A 20,904-nucleotide genomic window follows, 5' to 3' on the forward strand; every position below is an offset into this window, starting at 1 on the left:
GAAATAATTCCGATGACTAAAAAGAGAGAAAAAGAGAGACGAGTTACCCCATTCTAGGGGTGCTTTCTGATACGCATGAAGCGACAGAAAATGTATAATGTGCGCAACGCGAACTATAGATTTTCTGTCACTTCATGCGCGTCATGCGTGAGTCGGAGAGCACCCTAGGTCGTTGTGATGGACGCAGATCACGGGCAAAAACAGCAAAAAGGCAATGGCGGCTATCCATTGGACGGTCAATGAGCTCACCGTGAAAAATCTCGGAAAAATGTGATCTACACGTCGCGATCGACGAGCGTAAATTCGAGGTAGGTATTCGCGAATATCTCGGGAACGGCACGGAATTTTCTCGATGTGGCGATATCTCATTTTAAGATACCGCTAGGACGGTTTCTGACAACCACATGTGGATCTGGAGCGAGAGAACGATTCAATCGAGAGAAAAAAACACGACTTATCATTAAAAAAACTTGAAATATTTTTCCCGTTAATTGATAGTCTTACAGACTTATACGCGTTCGAACAAAATGTCATTCATACGATCAAATAAATTATCAATTTGGAGCCCGCATGTGCTTTAATCTCGCGATGCCGAACGTATCGACATGACATGAGACAGCTTTGTTTGTGTTAAATAAATGTCATGTGTTTATCGCTATGCAATACATTTGTTTACAAGATTTCAGCATACATGTTCACATTCAATATGTCTAATAATAAAGAATATAATAGTTTTTCATAATGGGAGATTTATGAAAATAATATTTTCATTAATTTATATAAAATTACATTTTAATACAGTAAAATTTAATTAATAAAAAAAAAACAGATTTGTATTTAATGATTATAGCTATAAAATCTGTTATGTTTATTATATAAATTTGAATCTGCTTTTTCAATGTTAGTATATAATTTATTTATTTTTCTGACAGGTGTGGCCTGAAGGCGGAGGAGTATTGTTGCCTGCAAGGATAGAAATGACACACAATATGAATGAGCAATGGCTGGTAAGCAGATGGACCTGTCATCGAATCGATTAGATAATGCATGCTGGTCGCTGACAGGTCAAATAGAAAAGTACGACAGCAGGCAGGAAGGAGTAAATGAGCGAGCGCACTTGAGTAATGAGCGAGACTCGGCATTATCCTATTCGCTCGGTCTCCGATTTATACGCAGCCGAGGAAATAGAAGTGCTTCTCTTAGAAGAAATACGCGACTTAGAACCTCCACCTGCCATATATTCTAAACCCGAGGACATTCAGGACTTCGAAATTGGTATGCGCAATTAATTTTAATTTCAATTAATGTGCATATATTATTTGAAAATTTGTGCACGTTTACCAAGTTTCTTCAAATCGATGCTGATTAAATATAATTGCTCTATGACAAGTAGCATGTAGATGTTAAAACCCTGCCTGACTAACTGCCTGCATTATCTACCTTGTTTAAAGTTATACTTATGTAATTGCATATATATGACTCTGTACAATAGTTTCGATATTGTATCAATAGCAGGCAGCAGGACAGGGGGGCGAATCAGCTCCCAATCATCGGAGCTGGATTCGCCAGGGGTTCATTCGACAGTCCACTCGTGGGATTCACATGCTAATTATCATGGTCACTATGGTAGTGACCACAGGCCGGGCTCTTCATCTAATGCTCTGGCTTGGTCACGTGCAAGCCATGTGGTTATTTACTGTGACATACAGGGACATCTTAAAACAGCTACGGGTGTTGTTAGACTCTTATTACTTGTAAGTACAAAAATTATTTATATACAGGATAAGTCATTTAATATATCGTTTAAAAACTCAAAAAATGTACATCAAATAAAAATTTCTAAACAAAAGTAGTTTGGTTTTGAGAGAATAAAAAAATATGATTTTTTTTTACCTTGAACAGCATTGTTAACTCTAATTTTTTTAATAGAAATCTATTTGATACATTTTAATTTAAAAAAATGTTTATGTTGACATTTACTTTGCTTACTGCATTTTGTAATGCAAACTGGGAAACAAGTATCAAGAGAAAACAAGTTTTAATTTTTATTAACTAAATATTTTAATTTTTATTTAAATATAAAAATATAATAAAAAATAGTAACTTTTATTTTAAAAATAGTAGTTAATTTTTAAATAATTTTAAAACTATTCACAAAGTCAATTTTTCTTTTAAACCAAACCTTTGAGAAATTTTCTTGTGATGCATATTTTTCAAGTTATTTTCAAACAATATTAAATAACTATTCTGTATATGAAATGACAAACTAGAAAAGTATTGTGATTAAACTAGAAAAATTGTTTTACACATACGGATATCAATGATATTTTGTAGATATCCTCTGCAGCTTGTTTGGCAACTTTATGCAGTTCTGGCACTGCCAAGGTCAGCCTTTTTATGCTGCCTTTAGCAGATCGTTTACGATTCATGATCTTTGTAGCTGTTTTCTGTTTCTTGGTCACCGCAGCCCTTCTCTTCCTTGATATTTCGCATGTTATTTACATCCTTCCTTTAAATTGGGCTAAACTGGTAAGTAATATTTGATTAATATATCTATATATACACACAATTTAAAAATATAATTTTATTTAATATAATTATATTGAAATATTAACAATTGCAGAATGTTAATACTGTTACACACATTATGAATCTATTATTTTTTATAGAATGCTATAGTATTCACTGGCATAGGCTTGTTATTTGCCGCGAGTAGCGCGTTATTAGCATGTACAGTATGGGAATACCACAGTGGAGGCTGGGTACCAAGACGCACACGTTCCCAACTGACTGCCGCAGCAGTGGTGGGACTTTCATGCGCTCTCTTAGCATTTTTACTTTCATGGATACATTGTCGGAATGGATCAGGTTGTAAGGGTCAGGACTCTCGTAGTCATACACCAACACAACTCTATAAACCTGTTGATAATTCTTCCTCCTCCGGGGTAAATGTATAATCTATTTTATGGCGCAATGTCGTTTATCAATCACAGTATAAACGTAGCCTAAAATGCAGGTCACTTTGAAGGAACGTAGTCCTAAGAGACCCGCCTCGTGGACCGTGAAAAATCAACAATCGAAAAAACGGAACACGGACAGTGACACGAATACGAGTAACGGCGGCCACCGCGGTAATCATGAAAGACTTAAACAAGGCGCCAACAAGAAGGACCATTGGGCTTCGGCCAAGCAACATATTCTAGAAACAACACATACGATTAACGAGGATACTCAACGGGAGGATACCGAGATCGAGAGGAGACGGAGAAGACGAAGGAAAGAAGGTGATAGCAGTTCGACCGGTGATGGAAACGCACCAGGTAGCAGTAAGGCCGACGCTAGCAGCGTCACCGCGGAGGAGGCTAAGACTAGACGAGTGCCGCGAAAGTTACCTCTACAGTCTGCAGTGGAGCAATCTCGCTCATGGTCCGACGCCGAACGTAGAAATAGTGGCACTACGCAAATTAGAAGTAAAACTAAGCAAACGCCAGTGAACAATGACGCACAGAATTGTTGTGACATGATTGAGACTAGACCGATCAATCAAGTGACTCGGAACGGCCTCCCCAACTGGGAAACGGAATGTACATCTAGCAACAGTAAAGAAGAAGCTACTGATGCGAATGTGATTGTTCGTAACGCCATGTGGTCTGGACAGTGGCGCCCACCACCAGATGATGTTCAACCTTGCTCTAGCAAAACTATCGATCCTTATAGCTTTGCCTGATCGTCTTGTGAAATACAAAGCACATACACTTTAGGTAAAAAATAACTTGCTCAATCGAGCAGTTTTTGTGAACAGTTTGTGACGAAATTTTTTATAAAGCAAGCAAGTACATGATATACTTTATGTTGAATATATATTTTTTTTATTAGACTGCAACAGTAGTTGAAGTGTTACTTGTTACATAATTGAAATCTCATACCTCTCTCTTATTTGCATACAAACTTGCCTGACTTCAACACATTTTGTATTTTCTACATTAAATAATAATGCACAGTGAGACTGAAGAACACAGTACTTTGGTTTTACATGTTCCATCTGTGTTTTCAACTGTGCATAAAACCGGATGTGATTAAAAAAATGTAAACATAAGATATACATACATATATATATAATTGTTACACTTCATACATGCAACAGGTGAAAAAGACCATAGCCCGTACTTACAGGGCTTATCAAGTTTGTTGTTATCGAATTTTACAGGACGAAATCGTGTCCAAAGATTTAAGATCCTGTATAAAGTCATTGCTGCCTTGTACATTTTGCTGCCAAGAGGATAAATTTTCTTTAGTTCGGGTCTCGACGTTTTGCATCACAAAACTAGACTGCCCAACTTTGATAAGCAAATAATGCCACTTCATTCCAATCATGTACCAAATAATAAATATAAGTAAGTTTTAACAGGATTTTAAGTATAAGACCACTATATAGCACGTAACACCGATATATATATAATATATATATATTTAAATAATAATTTTTATCGTATTTCGATGCCAAGATATTTTAAGTTCCATGCATACTTGAAAAAATGTTTGATGGACAGAAATCGTATATTGCTTGAGAAATGAAAATGTATATATTGAGCCTTAAAAGAATTATATACATACATACATACATACATATATATATATATATATATATATATATATATATATATATATATACATATATGTACATATATATAGTAAAATGCAGCTAGACCGATCTTTCTATTTGATCTCATACAAAAGTGTAAGTTGCAATTGCAATTAACTGTAATTTGTCTATTTTTTAATTTTTATGCGTAATTATAAATTCTTAAATATTATAAATAAGAGATTTTTTAAATTAATTTGCTTAATATTATTTGAGGAAGTGAAATTGCTTATATAATTAAATATTGATTTAAAACTACATAAAAATTGTTTTTATAAGTAAAAATATAAAATTGTAAAAAAAAATAGTTGGTAAAATTATAAAACATTAGAAGAATTATATAATACATGAAAATAATACATAATATTTTGAACTCCATCACACAATATTATTTGCACTAGAAGATCGGTTTGGCAAATCTGTTATTTCTCTATATGAACGGAATAGTATGCGTGGAATGATTATTTGTTGTATTTGGTTTGTAAACTCTAAAGTGTGTTCATTATATTACAGTATTTTTCCTACACAAGGACGGACTTAAAGAAATGATTGTTTAATTGCTTTTTATCCGAAATAAATAATTCTGTATAATATTCTCAAATTAAATAATATAAATTAAGAAATAATATCGATTATATAGTTGATTAACTTGATTATATTCTTTATTAAATTTTAACTAATTGAATATATATAAAACACATAATCGTAATATTTATCTTTTTTCACATAATGCAAAAACATAGATTTCGCTATATTTAATCAAATTTTAAAAACGAATGGTCCGTCCCTGTTCCTATACAGAAACATACGCACTATTTCTAGACATTTTACATAGCTTTAAAGTTACTAGACGAGCAGTATTATGTATTGTGTTAATTTTTCGCTTTACTAAGAAACTCTAGAGTCAACTCTAGTCATTTTTTTGTACAACTATATCTTCTTAATAATCCATCAATTTAAAGATCAAGGTATTTTTTAGTACATACATATCGTATTAGAAGTACAATTCATCCTAAGAAGAACTATTGAGCGCTTGTTTCCTGATTGCTATTGAATCTCTTTTAATATGTAACAATTCTCAAAGCGAATTTCTCTCTGATACCTCGTTTCTCTTTCTCTTTTATTCGATTTATCACGATCGATCATACAATTGAATAAACACAAACATTAGTTAATCTTTATTAGAGCCACTACTAAGACAGCTATTTTGTCTTTTGATACGAATGTAAACACAAACGTAGCAAGCAGGCACACAGATCACATTAAATTTTGATGCGTCGACCTTAAATCAATTAATAGTGTAAGAGAAATGCGTGTTCATATAGATTCATAAAAAGATAGCATGTAATAATACATGTAATAATGTATTACATGTATGATACATGTAATAGCATGTAATACAGCAGCTTCGTTGTGGCAAATATCGGGAGTGTCATAACTCGTCTTTTGTTGGGCAATAAGAAATAATATGTAACTTTTTCTGTGGCCCATTATCGATATGCTGGGATACGTTTGAAAGTGTGAATATATCTCAAACTTAATAATGTCACTTTAGAATAAAATAAAATGTCACTTGACATTATAAGGCAATTAGCTTTGAGTTAAAAGAAATGTACAGACACTGCCAGAGAAAAATATAACGCTCTTTGAACGTAGTATATATCAATTTGAATCCATTCTTTCTCTCAATGGCTTTATATCCAAGATTTTGTAATTAATAATTAATATTCATGATTCGTTATATTCGAATTTGAATTTGTCTCATAGCAGTTTAAGGTCTCTACACACAGAAACTCTAGCATAAACATTTTTTATATCAAAGAAATCCTTTTCATTACTTATTCTCAAATTTCGTATTATGTAACATTTTCATTTATCATTCGTATGTTAGTATTCATATGCTATAAGTACTAAATAAATTCAAGTGAATTAGCAACAAATTATATTAAGTTATAACACAAACATGCACAATTATTTAATTCGAGATAATTATAATTTTTTAATATAATATAAATGTATATTTAATGTAAAGTGTTATAACACACTCGATAAGAATAAATTATATTTTATAAGATTTTCATGCTTTTTGACACACAAAGCTATTTTTAATTAATATTTCATAATCACATTAACAACTTGATTACTAAAGCTATTAAATTTTCAATCCTTACGATCTTTCGATCATAGAATTATTTTATTTTGCATTTTGTATTGTTATTTATAAAATTTTAAATTCTTCAAGAATAATCATGAAAATATGATTTGTTATCAAGTATAGCATCAATAAAAGGATTAGCTATCTGGATTAAAGTCATTATTATTGCTAATAATAAAGATCAAACTGTCGTTTGACTTCAATAATATTTGCGACAATTATTTGCTTCAACGAAGCAAAATAATAAATAGCAGCATGTTTGTGATACACGAAGCACTGTTTTCTTAGAATTTGTACGAATAAATTATCATTCAGGCAATAAATTTCAATTATGATTAATAAGCGCAGATTCTTTTTATATACTAGGCTCGATCGATATAATGACCTATAGTGATAGTATGACAATCCAAGTCTGTACATGACCTGATATCCTCCAAAAATCAGGCGAGCTAAAAGGAATCGACAAAAAATCATTGTATAAAATCTTAATTATTTGAAAAGTGTATTCCTTCACGATTTCAAATATTAGGAATTTAACTTCAGAATAAATTTCTAGCAATTTTCGCTTTAATTCTCCTAGCATAATAATTTAATTGGCCTAAATTCTCACATCAAATAATAGACATAACGCGTTGTGTGTTTCGAGTAAGAATGTTCGTCTTATTTAAATATTTCCAATGTGTTCTAAAATATTTATATAAGTACATATATATATTCGCGTGAGTACTGATAGTGTCATTGTATTTCTATATTTAATTTACATGTGAGAGTGCATAATGTGATGCTGCCAATATTTAGAGTAAACATCAAATTGTAGCGACACATTAATTGTAGAATCGTGAATTGTCTTAAGCAGAGGTCTGAGAATGAATTACGAATGAATACGGCTTGACAGATTACCAAGAATGATGCAAAATATTATCTTGGTGATTTTGTCGTGCTGATACCGAATGATCTGGACAATAAATGATCGATGAGTCACGTAACATCTAAGTTAGCATTGTCACATATTCTTTTAAACGTCATTTTGTACATCTAGGAGTAACTCGAAGACGAGTATTATATACTATGGATTGTGTGGAGTTGTGTGTGTGACTGTGTATGTTATTTAAGAATATATCACAAATCATCTAGTCATTAGAGTGAACCTTGTGTAATGTTACTCAAACCGAATATAATGTACATTTATTAATAAGTACGTTAAATACGGTTCAATTGGTGACAGCTATAAAAATATAACATTATATTCTGCGTATACTATTGAAGAATTATTATATCACGCAATCGTCCAAAATACAAACAAAATTCATCAAAATTGTTGCGCGATATCCATTGAACTTTATAAGATTCACGTCTTACAAGGAATCAAAATGTCCAACGAGAGATGTGTACATATAAATCGTTATACACGATCTTTTTATAATCAATACATAATAACACATAATTATTTTCAATACAGAAGCAAAGCAAATATAAAGTAAAATATGAACATTTACGAGAGCGATAAATCTATGTCGAGCTTATACATGTACTTATATTAATCTTAATATTTTATCAATCTATGATTATGTGAATTTTTTAACATTCTTACTGTTACCATTGTATCAACTAGTCCTTTATCTTGATATCTGAAGATGCTATATACATCTTTCATAGGAATGAACAGAAATTATAAAATTATACCATTCGTGCGTGCAACTTTATAAGTATCGTTCAACAGAGTTTCTCGCTTCAATGTAGGAAAATAATCGTTTAATTGTTGCGTTCAATCTCCTTCAATTTTCCGACTATGTCTTCCAAACTCTTACGGCGTACGAAATGCTTCGTTTGAGTACTTTCGTTTGACGTAAAAGAATAAGGATACACAGGTCTGATATAGCGATGAATCCAACCGCTTGAAGAATGAAGAAACATAAAATATCACTATTACGTAAATACGGTTTTAATCTTGCACATAAAAAAAATGATATTTAAAATATATTTCAGTTATTGAGCATATATATATATATATATATATATATATATATATATATATATATATATGTAATTAAATGACTTACTCTTGATTTCGGGTATACAGGGGCGAAGTCTGTAATCATATATATATATATATATATATATATATATATATATATATATATATATATATAAACGGTGAGTAAACGTATTCTAAAATAATCTTACTTACGTCTTTACATCTTCTTACCTGTCGTTGAAGCCTTAATTGTTTCAATAATAAATATTTATAGACTGATTTCGCCCAACTGTATTGATTACCATGCACGTTTGATAATCCGGATAGCTCGGCTGGATACGTTAAAAACTGCGGTCTCATGAAATGACGCTGTTGATGAAACAGATGTTGCTGCTGATCTATGTAATTCGAGTAATACGGATCATCGTAACTCGTTAAATGATCCGAGGAAGACGCTAAAGAATTCGTGACTGCGACTGTGAGAAAAAAGTGAAATAATCAGCGCATTTAATGTTATCACACACATACCTCACCAATTATAATAATTTATATTTTACACGTGCGAGGTATCAGTGAGTCATATCTGAAGGCTTGCTTAACAAAATATATATGTAATATAAAATTAAAATATCATTTTAATGAACCTTTAGCTCTCTGAACACTCAATAAAGTTTCGTAATAATGTTTTTTGTACGCAGCTAATTGGGACATTGAATTAACTTGAAAATTGGTCTCTGGATTTACAGCGTTCGATCTTGATTCCACTACTTTGCATCTGAATTAAAAATTGTTTTCTTATTAATTATATTGTCGCGCGATTAAACTAATTAAAATAATAATTACATATTTACCCGTGTATTGATTTTTCTCGATTATTTTCTTCGCATTTACGTGTAACTATTTTCTTTTTCATAATGTAATCTAAATTATTTTGTGGTAATGGAAATTCAGTTGCTTTATTCAGTTCTTGAGAATTGCTTTTCGTTTGCAATTCACTTACGGACGTAAACATTTTTGGTTTCGCCTTTTCATCAGATTCTTTTTTATTTATGCTATTATTATTTTGCAAAACACTGGATGTAAATTTTTTTTCTGAAACTTTGCGTGACGTTTCAGGTTTCTGGTCTTTCGTGGTAGAACATACCAAGTTTAAGGAGCTTATTATTGATTGTGGATATGATCTGGTGCGTGGAAAAGCCGCCAATTCTATACATGTATGTATACGAAAAATTATTTTTTTTCATAATTTTATACATTATTTATGATTATAATAGATATATGATAAAAATGAATAAAATAAAATATATTACCAATGGAAGTTCCTTCTTGCGCTCGTTTTAAAAAATTTTTTAAGCTTGTTTTAAGTTTATCGCGCACTGGTGCTAAAAAATCGTCTGCCTGTAAAATTTAACTAATTTAATAATTTTTGAAAATAAGCTAATATAAACTAAGATTTCGAATTTTATCTTTCGTACATCTACGATAATGTTCTGATCTTCGTCCAAACACGTATCCATTTTATATATATTATCATCAACTGTCTGTTTAATTGTTGCATTTTGATCAATATCGATTATCGTTTGTGAAACGTTAAATTTTTTATCTTTATCGAATTCATTATTATCTTCACTTTTTTTACATTCGTATTTAAGATTATTAAATTGTTGGGGATTTTTATTATTTTGCCACAAATCCGCTATTATCTCACTATCGTTAGGCATTTTTATAGCGCATGTGTCCTATAATTAATTAGAAATCTTTATAATTTGGTTTACTTATTACTTTATACATTTTTTTAAAATTACAAACCTGATATATCTGAGATGATGAATACCAAAGATTTGATTCATTAATTGTGCCAATTTTAGTAGGTATATAATATTTCTTATTAAACAGATATTGTTGATAAATTGGCATTTGATGATTATTATTTCTGTTCGACCAATTCTTCGGATCATTATTTAATTGATATCTCAACGAATCAGCCTGTCGATTAATATATGATGCAGAATTTGGACTGACATCAACTAGAATTTCTGAACGAGGAAAATCGCATTCTATGGTTTTGTACAAGTAGTTTACGTTTTTTACATGACTGTGAATCGTAGAAATTTCGTTCTCAGGGAAACCTCGAAAAGGGAATGCTTCGGAGAGTGATGACTTAAAATTCGACGCATTCTTAGATAAAGAACTTTGCTTTGACGATGAAATATTATTGTCCATTATTCCATCCATATTTTTTACATTTTGAAACGTATTATTGCTGTTGATACAATGACATGAGAGATATGAATCTGTATATGATAATAATATAAGAATAAAGTTCAAAGAGAAGGCTTACTTTTCCTGTAGATTAAGTTTCATAAAACCTGTAATTGTATGAAAAACTTCCTTGATCGTGTGATCTGGAACATGATCTGGAACAGGTATTATCGAGAGCAATAACTGTTTTTTTCTGGAATTACAGTCTTCTAGTAAATCTTGAACTTTTTTCAACACACATTCATATGCAATAATACCATCTTTCGGCTGATATATGTGTTGTAATTGCGTTATTATATTTGCGATATTGCTTCCCTCATAATCATACTTTAAAGCTGAATATAATGATGAAACATCATCTATTGCTGTTGATGTAATGTTATCAGTACTGTTCGTGCTCTCTGCAATTTACAAAAATAAAATGATTTTAATTTTTTTTATTGTATTAAAATTTAAAAATTTAATCCTATATTATATCGAAAATTTTATTATTTTGCATTTAATTAAAAAAAAACATAATGTGTACATATATATATTAATATATAATATAATAATTATATGTATTTATTAAATTATTTTTATATTTATAGCTATAACACCATGTGAATAAGTAATGTAAATGCACATGATAAGTTTTAATAAGTGGAATTGACAGCCACGATCTGCATGCAATCATTATTTTGTTTTTATTTCTATAAAGATTAATTATATTAAAAAGTTATACATTACTCACGTCCCTGAAACTTATCCATGTTCGTAATGTGTAGGATTTAAATTAAAAAGAAGGATTTAAATCTTACAACAATCTTGAATATTTTACCAAAACTTCAATTCGAGTCAAAATAAGGTGAAATAATAGAAGCAGCTTGCGTTTCCATTATTGGAAACAACTGACAAATGCAATACATATAACTCATTTGTAAAACGATTAAAAATAAAATATGTTAATATATATGTAGTGAACAAGAAAAAATGAGTGACTAAATGACTTGAAAATATAAAATTGCATATATATATATATATATAGATGAGTTCTGTTTTTTCTTATTTGATTTGATAATATTCTTTTTTAAAAAAGTGTGTATGATTATCTTTCATTGTTTAAAATAGACATACTTATGTCTTTAAGAAGGAAATTGCATTTCTCTAAGAAGGAATTGCATCGGTTAACTAAAATACACAACTGTAGGTTCTATATGAGGAGAGAGGAGATCGATGGATTATTTTAATGAGACTCCGTCGCATATGTAGCTCGGGCCGCAGCATTTTCTATATGAATAATCCCGGAGACTTTGCAAGGATTACTGATCAATGATTATTATAAAAGCACGTTCGCAACGTAGACCACGTTACTTAATGCAATATGCTTCGACAGAGAACATTTTTACTTTCTAACTATCTACTGGCATTCTCCGCCAGTTTAATTCTGGCACTTCCACCCGGAGGATCATGGACAAGCTTTGCATCCAAACCTGGTAATATCACATTTTTTATTTTGTATTTGGTATTTTATAAAAATGAAACCATTAGGGATAATTGCACTAATATTCATTTTGAAAAATTTGATTGTTTATTTTTAAGATGTTTTTCAATTGATGCAAATTTAAATAATCTTTTAAATATCAAATATTAAATAGAAATAAAATATTTTTAATCTTAATTTTAGATGAGAAATTTCTTTTTCTTATATATATAATTATATATTTTCTTTTTCATAAAGTGAAATTTCTTGTTCAATTAGTTTTAATTTATTCATTTATTTTTGTTGCTAATATATAAAATTTAATTATATAAAAGATGTAATTATTACATATATATATATATATATATATATATATATATATATATCAATTACTATTTTAGTTTATTCGCGAGCCCTTGGACCTCCAGGAGGAATGGACACAATATCTGTGCCTTACGCACCGAAATCTCCGTTCTTCCCGAAGTTTGTCGACCCAAAAGCATTCATTTCTACAAAGACGGATATGCTGAGTAATTTGTTTGGTGGTTTAGGACCAGTTACATATAATGTAGCAGATGCCAAACCGATTGTACCGTATGGCGCAAGTGGATTCCCTGTAGATAACACTGATAGCGCAAACGCATTATTTAATAAACGAGATATATTACAAGAAGGTAAAGAGAAAGCAATCGACAATAGCGGTATATATAAACGTGGTATGTTCGGTCCATTTGCCTCAAAGTTTGGTCCTATGGGTCCAAAATTCGGGCCTGTTACGCCATTCTCATCGTCAGAGACAATACCTAATTATTTGAGCCAAACACCTTTTTCCCGCAAAAGAAGAAGCATAGAAGCACCTTCTTCCGCAGGCGACATCAATTCCATTCCGAGTTCTTATCCAAAAGATCCACAGATAGTAGAAAATACATCAACAAAATCAGCTGCTAGTAGTACACCAAAGGAATATTTGCCGGGAATATTCGGATCTTTCGGACCAGGTGGACCTTACGGAGCAAGTGGACCTGTCGGACCAAGTGGTTCTTTCGGATCGGTGGTGGACCCGAGCATGCTCACCGCGAAGAAGGCAGATTTCCTAGATACACTCTTCAAAAATCTTGCCACCAGCACTCCAGCAACAACAACCGAAATACCTACGCCGAAGAGCACCATAGTACCAGCCAGCTTTTGGTTGCCGTCTTCCGTAATTCCCGGTCCGACTGAATATACCCAAAAAGTGTCGGATTTTCTGGATAAACTATTTGACAGCATAAAGTTAAATGCGACAGCACAAGAAACCGATGATAGTTCAAGCGCAAATAGCAATTTTATGAGATCCGTGAAACCTGATGATATTTTACCGGACAAGAATGCAAGATCCTTAGACGACGCATCTTCCATCGTAGCTGCTAAGGACGCAATCGTTGATATTATACTGTCGGAGCTTGGCAATCTAAAGAGCGACATGATAGCAACTCTGAATGATCTGATTGCGTATGAAAAAACTGCAACAACTGCTGCAGCTACGTCGAAAAAGCCTTTTAAACCCTTCTCCAGCATATTTCCTTTTGCAAAACCAACAGTAGATCCAACGCTTCCTTTTCAACAGAGAATGGCTGTACTCAGTCAAGTATTTGATATGTTGACGGATCTGCAAAAAAATATCACTGTGGTCGCCAAGGATGCGATAACGACTAGTACTAGTCCTCCAGATATTTTGGAAGAATTGCCAAAGGCTCCATTAACTGACAACGCTTCAATTAACAACACTCTCTTGGATGCCATTTTGAAGAAAATATCCACCATTGAAACTGTAACTATGACTTCGTATCCGGCAAGTTCTGTCAAAGAGAATACTTTAATGAGTAGAGCTTTGCCAACATCTTTCTGGGTATCTTATCCGGAGAATTCGGCATCTGCTGTAAGACGACAAGCAGACAACGATTTGTTACCATACTTAGGATATGAAAATGATGATAATCAGCATAATCATAGACAATATACAAGAGGCGTAAAAATGCAAATGCATCAGGGATATCAGAGTCTACCCGCGGGCTCGATAGAATCTGTACAAGCCGGGGGTGGTTCTACACCAGAGCATCAAGGAGGAGGAATTAAGTTGCTGGTAAGTGTATGATTTGTTTTAGAGATATAAGATGTAATTTTAATATTAATAATACTAATTAGAAAATACATTTTATATCGAAAAAATGATTCGTGTATTATAAAAGCATATCTCATCTCAATTTTAAGAATTGATAAACTTGATATATGCATATTTTTCTTATTGAAAGTTGTAATATTCATAATTAGAATCAGCTTGAAATTTAAAAAATTGTCAAATTTTATATAATAACAGTTATAATTATAATAATACTTCTATAAATAATTTGCATTATTTGTAATATTTATATTCAATAATTGCTATTTTAATCAAACAATAAATTAATAAATTCTTTGTCATTTTTTTTCAAAATGACTTATATTATGTCTAATATTATTATATGATAATTAATATATATTATTTTATGTTGAAACAATATTATTTTGATATTATATATTATTAAGAATAAAGTTAAAATTAAAATTTTTTTTATCTTTAATGTATAAATATTACGTGATATTTATAAAATGTACAGAAATTTTTCCCGCTAATATAGAAAAGGAAAAAAAATTTCCGTATCTTCTAAGGACAATTTTAACATGTTTTGTCATTTTTTAAAATCTATCTCTAATCTGTATACACCTATATATTTATTTGTGCTTATTAGAATTATAAAAAAATAACTACAAAAATTAAAAATCACAACAATAAAATATTAAATATTAATCGTTCAACAAAATTATAAATGTAAATCAATGCGCACATATAATTTTGTATTATAATATATAACACACTATAATACCTTGGAAGCCTACATACAAATTATTCTATTCAAAATGAGGAATAAAAAGTTATTATTACTTGATATTTCGTCAAAGAGATCTTTGTGTCTAATCACACACAAGAGAATAATATCCAATAATATTTAAAACTATAAAATGTGAAAACCTCATTTGATTTCAGATTCAAATGCCTAAATTGCCTAAAGCTCCAGGCTTTCAAAGTATTAATTACAATTAATATGTGCAATATCTGAATTATGAATATCATGGACATCTGTCGCAGGAGTCTAACGCTTATGAAAATTTGAACAAATGGGCTGACTGGATGCAATATCACAAGAATGAATATCAAGATCATAGGCACCATCATAATCAGCATTAAGCCACTCTCAGCCAGCAGGAGTACTTCTTTTATCATATATTTAGATGATTAGATTTTAAATTCTTTAAAAATGCTATTATTTGAAGTTTCATACAAATAAATATTTGTACAATTAAACATTATTTCTCCAATAAAATATATTTGGCAAAAGAAGGTAAAAAAGAAACAGTTAATATTTTATAAGTCATTTGAAACTATCTGCGATAGAGAAATCGAGATATGATATAACTAAGAATGAATTTTAAATGTCAGATTTATTGCATAATTCGTTTTTTTATCAAACACGATACACGATTTTTTTTCTCTATGTAGATGTATCGAAGGATATGAAAGGTGGATGTCCTCTCTAATAGTATTTAGTCTATTCTTTATATATCGTACTCTTTCTCTTTTTTTAACAATAGCAATCACACGGCAATGTATTCAACAGTCGCGCAGACAGACCGCGGCACACAGACGCAATCCTGCATCAAGTGCGTTGCTTTGTTTGTCTTCAATCAGCAATGCATTGCACGCAGGATAGCGTTAGTGTGTTAGGAAGCATCACAATTTGGTTACGCGACATAACATTTTATAAGAGATGGACGTTAATATCTAACATTAATATCATCTCGAAGAAATGGAGAGATAAGTTTCTGTACTTCAGTACGAGAAACGTCATTTATAATATTCGTATGTATGTGTATATATATGTATATAATACACACATACATACTGATACTTTATATTTACCCTTTCTTGTGTTACACTTTCATATAAAATTGTGGAAATATTGGCAGTATTGCAAGCACAGATGTTTTGCTTTCGACTCATGTTTTTCATCTTTCATATTGCAATATATCGAATCATTATATTCGTAAGTAACGGGCCACCTTCGAGTTTAACGCAGAAGTGAAATGTCTTTATGAGACTTTGGTACTTAGCTATTGATTGTACTACACACCCTTACGAGTAAGTCACTATCATCTGCTTTTCGTGATTTTGGTGATGAGGTATTCTATTTGTTGATCGATGCGAAACACCATGTAGAATGATGCTAATACACTTCCCAATGTTACCAAAAATCCTAATCCCTCGAAAATTAATTTCGGTGCAAATATTTTCCAAACCATCAGATGCCGACAGTGGATTGTTGCTGCGAGCATACTACCGAAAGTCTAAAAAAGGAAAACAGTGTCTAATTAACGATATGTACACACGCAAAAACTGTTCTTTGGAGAAGATAAGAAACAAATGTGTTTAATTAAATGTTTTTATACAACATACCCGGATTCCGTGAAGTAACGTATATTTTCCTGCAACCGAGAAAATTGCAGCGTGGAAAGCAGAGTCTTGTTCAAACAGTAATAGTTCACCTCTCTTTATATCATCGAGAAATTTCGCTTTAAGAAACTTTGGAAATACTCGGTGCAACGTAAATGGTACGACTACTAATAATGGTAACGTCGCACCCAATATAATATGCGATCCAAATGTATTGATACCTGCAAATTATTTTATGTATGTTAGAATTAAAGTTAACATATATTTTAAGAAAGAATACATTTCAAAGGATAATACTTACCAATTAGAATTGCTGATATTAAATTGCCATAAAAATGACCACCAGTTCCTATGAAGGCAGCGTGCCAGTGAATAGTAGGAAAAGTCGCCTGATGGCCAGTTCCGTAAAAGAAATATTCAGCTAACAAAAACCAGCAAAATAGTACAGGCATAGATACATCAACGAGTTCAGCTGTAAATAAAAGTTAGATAGATCCAAGTATACATAGGTAATATGTGAATTTTATATATCGTGTATACTTACAAATATTATTAGCATTTTTGTATCTCTCTATCGCAGACAAACCCAATATACAGGCGCATGTTACAAACATCAAAAATGTACCAGGCGATAGAGTGTCTCCCAACAATAATGCATATAGAAGTGTGATAAATACACTTAATGAGATGAATGCGGCACTATAGGCAGTTCCGAAACCGTAGATGACTGGAAGTTCATCGGCATCTATTCGTTTGCGGGAAATCGAATCTTTTATCTTTTCGAACAACCGAGGCACTATGTTTTCGTCGCGGTAGACGTCGATGGATTCTTTCTTCTTTGGCAACAGGTATATGCTGAGTGGACGATAGTAGAGGACGAGAATTGCAAGTACACAGAAGAAATAAACTACGTTAGGCAACGTATTAATTTCCCAAGACAGTGCGAGTTTTGGTTTGACAAATTTCGGGAGCTTTTGCAGAATCCAGTAGCAACCCATGCAAACGCTTACAATAACCGGACAATACTGTCCCACCATAACACTAGGAGCGAAACCTGTGAGATTTCCACAACTCTGCAACCACAGTCTAACTATTACCACATATGATGCTAGGATGATCGAAGCAAGTAAAACAGCAAATAAAGCACGCTCCCAATTATTTGGCATTGTGGACCAGCCAACTTTACCAGTTGCAGCTATAGAGCATTCCCGTTGTAAATGTTCCTCCCTACATCGCCAGAAATAATGCGATAATCTAACTGAGATGCATGCTAACAAACCAATAACTAGTACAATTGTCCTAAAATTTGGTTTTGATGACTTTGACGTAAATCTTGTCTTCTTCTCAAAAGTATTATCAGAATCGCTCTTTCTTAAATCAAAAATGAGCAGGCAAACGAGTGTAACAAATAGGAAGGACAAGACTTTGTCTTCTTCAACTATATAGCTGTTTGAGAAAAGTCCACATACTGTTAAAAGAAGTATTATTCTCGTTACATAAGTCAACAGCTTAATTCTACGATGATCATACCAACACATCGATATAACATCCCAGTTTTGAGCAATTACTATAACTAATAAACCAATAGAAACTGCGCCAGTAGCAAAAAAAGTTGTATTCCTTAATTCCTCTAAAATATTCAACAAGAACAGACATGTAGTCATTGCTGCGGTAATTAAATTTGCTATAATGGCACATTGTAAAAATGAAGATTTAAATATATCACACATACGATTTTCGGGGATACCGGTGATAAAGAGATAAAAGAAGAACAAGGAACAAAACATTAAAAGTAAACCCTTGGAAATTAAACCAGAATCAAATTGGACCCACACTTCGGAACATGTATCTTTTAATAATTTAAAATAACCTTTGGTATCTCCAACAAAAATCATTAACTTTTCAGAACTATCAATATGTTTAATACGTTCCGCGAGAAGATTATACACATAATCTAAATGCTGAAGCTGCTCTTTTGAGAACAAGTATGTATCCGTGGAATATACCTCTATGTATTTTTTCGTTTGGGCAATATTCCTCCACAAAGATTGCAATAGATACGATAACTGACCGGCAGCATCTCCTACGTTATTTGGCAAACAATCTAATATTACAGAACCTAAATTAGAAAAAGGGATTGGTGTGCCAAGAATCGCTGCTAGAGTAGGAACAAGATCAATTTGGTTGACGCTATCACTATTAGTGGCAAATCCTCTAATCAAAGGAGTTGTCGAGTAAACAAACATCGCAGCTTCGACTTCATTCGAGCTGTCACCACCGTGATCACCTGTCTCAGTCATGCCGTGATCTCCTACAACAAAAAGCATCATATCTTTTTCAAGAGACGCCACAATCTCCTTTATAAGTGTATTCGTGTCATTCAATTTTCTCGTCATCTCTGGATGCTGCGAGCCGTGCTTGTGTCCGCAATGATCAACTCCAAGTGTATGCGCTATCAGCAACGACCAGTCTTTCTTCTTCATCTCGAAGAAAATCCGATATTGTACGTCCTTGTCCACGCTGTCCAGATCCCAGACGTTGAACGACGGCGATGGGAACTGTCTCATAAATTTATCCGGGAATAGATTGGTCCACGTGTCGTCTCCCATAAAAACAATACCACTGGCAGCGTTTTGGTCAATAAGATTGTCTTCTTGAATGTACTCCGAAGCGAAGTTCGAGCCTATCTCTATAAAAGTTGGCAGGGAACCAGTTGTAAGACCCTTCAGACGTTGCATAGTCGTGGTAGGCGGATCTGCTATGAATTTGTATAGGCGAGAATGTGACGGATGTTTCTGCAGTAATTCATGAATCACAGGCAGCTTGTTGCGATGGTAGGAGAACATCGAAGCAGTATTTTCGTACCATTCAGCAAACTCGTATTTCAGGGCGTCAACAATCAGCAGGACGACCCGCGCTCTGCGCTCCAGACACACCTTGGCCGCGTGTTCCATGTCCTGGAAGTAGGATTACCATAATAAAAATTTCAAAACTAGAACTTGATTAGCAAATTAATTATAATAATAAATAAATAATTATTTTACATCTCGTTTTTATTTATAAAAATAAGAAAATGGATGGCTAATAATTTTCATTCTTGATTGAATATTGTATATGATGTAGGTAAATAAAATATAAAAAGCAAAATATGAATTTCTTTAAACCCCAGGCCCCAGACATTCATAATTACTTTGGAATAATTACATTCATAATATCCCCCCGAACGCCTCAAAAAAGAGGACGGATGGCAACCCTACCTGGAAGAGATTTCCCACGTCGCAATCGTTGACATTGTTGATACTGTTGACAGCGCACTGCGTGCACTCGGCCCGCTCGGGCCTGGAGACGCGATTCAGAAGGAAGCCGCTCGTGAAGACTAGCAAGCCGGCTGCCATCAGGTAAGACATCCATGCCTGAAATATCAAGTAATTCCATAGCCTACTCATTTTTGCCGAGTCAGTATCAGTTTTGCTCGTGGATATTCTTCACTGGCGGCACAACGTAACTGAACCTCAACCACGTCAGTTTATTCTTCACCATTCTGACATTTGTGAGATAAATAAGCGCGATAGTTCTCGTCCTATTGTTTAAATGCTTGAAGACACTTAATCGATAAACTTATACGTGTGTTGGGATTTAAAGGGATTTTAACCTCAAATCACTTTCACAATATTCATATGCGGAAAACAGTGTTGCCAAATTAAATATCTCGTACCAACTGAATGACAAAAATGTAATGGAGTGATATTTTTTGTCCAAGAATCTGATTGGCTGTTATCTGCCGAGCATTAGAAATTTTCTAGACGACAGCCAATCAAAAAATTCGTACAGAGAATTTAGCATAAATTCAAAATCGTTTGATCGACCAATAAGAACAAAG

At 32.4% G+C, this 20,904-nt stretch overlaps 4 protein-coding genes across 7 annotated transcripts; 2 read left to right on the top strand and 2 right to left on the bottom strand.

Annotated features, from left to right (window-relative positions):
* The first annotated feature begins 133 nt into the window (after nucleotides 1-133).
* Nucleotides 134-8,357, top strand: LOC114932487 (uncharacterized). 2 transcript variants are annotated; one of them, XM_029304711.2, is made up of 6 exons: nucleotides 134-308; nucleotides 933-1,275; nucleotides 1,513-1,754; nucleotides 2,335-2,529; nucleotides 2,670-2,945; nucleotides 3,017-8,357. In XM_029304711.2, exons 2-6 carry the CDS (start codon nucleotides 1,125-1,127, stop codon nucleotides 3,725-3,727), a joined length of 1,575 nt encoding a protein of 524 aa, XP_029160544.1. In that variant the 5' UTR covers nucleotides 134-308; nucleotides 933-1,124; the 3' UTR covers nucleotides 3,728-8,357. The 2 variants fall into 2 exon arrangements, with proteins under 2 accessions (XP_029160544.1, XP_029160545.1); XM_029304712.2 differs by having other exon boundaries at nucleotides 3,029-8,357.
* Nucleotides 6,849-11,786, bottom strand: LOC114932550 (uncharacterized). The gene is made up of 10 exons (XM_029304824.2): nucleotides 11,768-11,786; nucleotides 11,114-11,435; nucleotides 10,582-11,035; nucleotides 10,248-10,511; nucleotides 10,083-10,170; nucleotides 9,624-9,978; nucleotides 9,417-9,547; nucleotides 9,004-9,248; nucleotides 8,858-8,886; nucleotides 6,849-8,691 (listed from the first exon to the last, which is right to left on the bottom strand). Exons 1-10 carry the CDS (start codon nucleotides 11,784-11,786, stop codon nucleotides 8,550-8,552), a joined length of 2,049 nt encoding a protein of 682 aa, XP_029160657.2. The 3' UTR covers nucleotides 6,849-8,549.
* PIG-O (phosphatidylinositol glycan anchor biosynthesis class O) lies at nucleotides 11,354-20,714 on the bottom strand. Of its 2 annotated transcripts, XM_029304706.2 has the most exons (6): nucleotides 20,282-20,714; nucleotides 17,569-19,981; nucleotides 17,326-17,496; nucleotides 17,028-17,245; nucleotides 16,705-16,918; nucleotides 11,354-11,435 (listed from the first exon to the last, which is right to left on the bottom strand). In XM_029304706.2, the coding sequence occupies exons 1-5, from the start codon at nucleotides 20,468-20,470 to the stop codon at nucleotides 16,724-16,726; spliced, it is 3,186 nt and encodes a 1,061-aa protein (XP_029160539.1). In that variant the 5' UTR covers nucleotides 20,471-20,714; the 3' UTR covers nucleotides 11,354-11,435; nucleotides 16,705-16,723. The 2 variants fall into 2 exon arrangements, with proteins under 2 accessions (XP_029160539.1, XP_029160538.1); XM_029304705.2 differs by lacking the exon at nucleotides 11,354-11,435 and having other exon boundaries at nucleotides 15,997-16,918; nucleotides 20,282-20,713.
* On the top strand, nucleotides 12,331-15,921 carry LOC114932485 (uncharacterized). 2 transcript variants are annotated; one of them, XM_029304709.2, is made up of 3 exons: nucleotides 12,331-12,509; nucleotides 12,898-14,618; nucleotides 15,663-15,921. In XM_029304709.2, exons 1-3 carry the CDS (start codon nucleotides 12,398-12,400, stop codon nucleotides 15,759-15,761), a joined length of 1,932 nt encoding a protein of 643 aa, XP_029160542.1. In that variant the 5' UTR covers nucleotides 12,331-12,397; the 3' UTR covers nucleotides 15,762-15,921. The 2 variants fall into 2 exon arrangements, with proteins under 2 accessions (XP_029160542.1, XP_029160543.1); XM_029304710.2 differs by having other exon boundaries at nucleotides 15,561-15,730.
* Nucleotides 20,715-20,904: the final 190 nt, after the last annotated feature.

The sequence above is a fragment of the Nylanderia fulva genome, unplaced genomic scaffold (genome assembly GCF_048542155.1).
Source record: "Nylanderia fulva isolate GAGA-0341 unplaced genomic scaffold, ASM4854215v1 Scaffold13, whole genome shotgun sequence".
NCBI classification, from domain to species: domain Eukaryota; kingdom Metazoa; phylum Arthropoda; class Insecta; order Hymenoptera; family Formicidae; genus Nylanderia; species Nylanderia fulva.

Bases quoted from the DNA above. Each gene is read 5' to 3' on its own strand.
- LOC114932487 (XM_029304711.2), top strand. From the start codon at position 1,125: ATGAGCGAGACTCGGCATTATCCTATTCGCTCGGTCTCCGATTTATAC. The intron at 1,755-2,334 runs GTAAGTACAAAA...GATATTTTGTAG, and splicing joins TTGTTAGACTCTTATTACTT to ATATCCTCTGCAGCTTGTTT. The intron at 2,946-3,016 runs GTAAATGTATAA...CCTAAAATGCAG, and splicing joins ATAATTCTTCCTCCTCCGGG to GTCACTTTGAAGGAACGTAG.
- PIG-O (XM_029304706.2), bottom strand. From the start codon at position 20,470: ATGAGTAGGCTATGGAATTACTTGATATTTCAGGCATGGATGTCTTAC. The intron at 17,246-17,325 runs GTAAGTATTATC...AATAATTTGCAG, and splicing joins AATATCAGCAATTCTAATTG to GTATCAATACATTTGGATCG. The intron at 16,919-17,027 runs GTATGTTGTATA...TTCCTTTTTTAG, and splicing joins CGTTACTTCACGGAATCCGG to ACTTTCGGTAGTATGCTCGC.
- LOC114932550 (XM_029304824.2), bottom strand. The intron at 10,512-10,581 runs GTTTGTAATTTT...AATTAATTATAG, and splicing joins CATCATCTCAGATATATCAG to GACACATGCGCTATAAAAAT. The intron at 8,692-8,857 runs GTAAGTCATTTA...TCATTCTTCAAG, and splicing joins CTGTATACCCGAAATCAAGA to CGGTTGGATTCATCGCTATA.
- LOC114932485 (XM_029304709.2), top strand. From the start codon at position 12,398: ATGCTTCGACAGAGAACATTTTTACTTTCTAACTATCTACTGGCATTC. The intron at 12,510-12,897 runs GTAATATCACAT...TTACTATTTTAG, and splicing joins AAGCTTTGCATCCAAACCTG to TTTATTCGCGAGCCCTTGGA. The intron at 14,619-15,662 runs GTAAGTGTATGA...CATCTGTCGCAG, and splicing joins GAGGAGGAATTAAGTTGCTG to GAGTCTAACGCTTATGAAAA.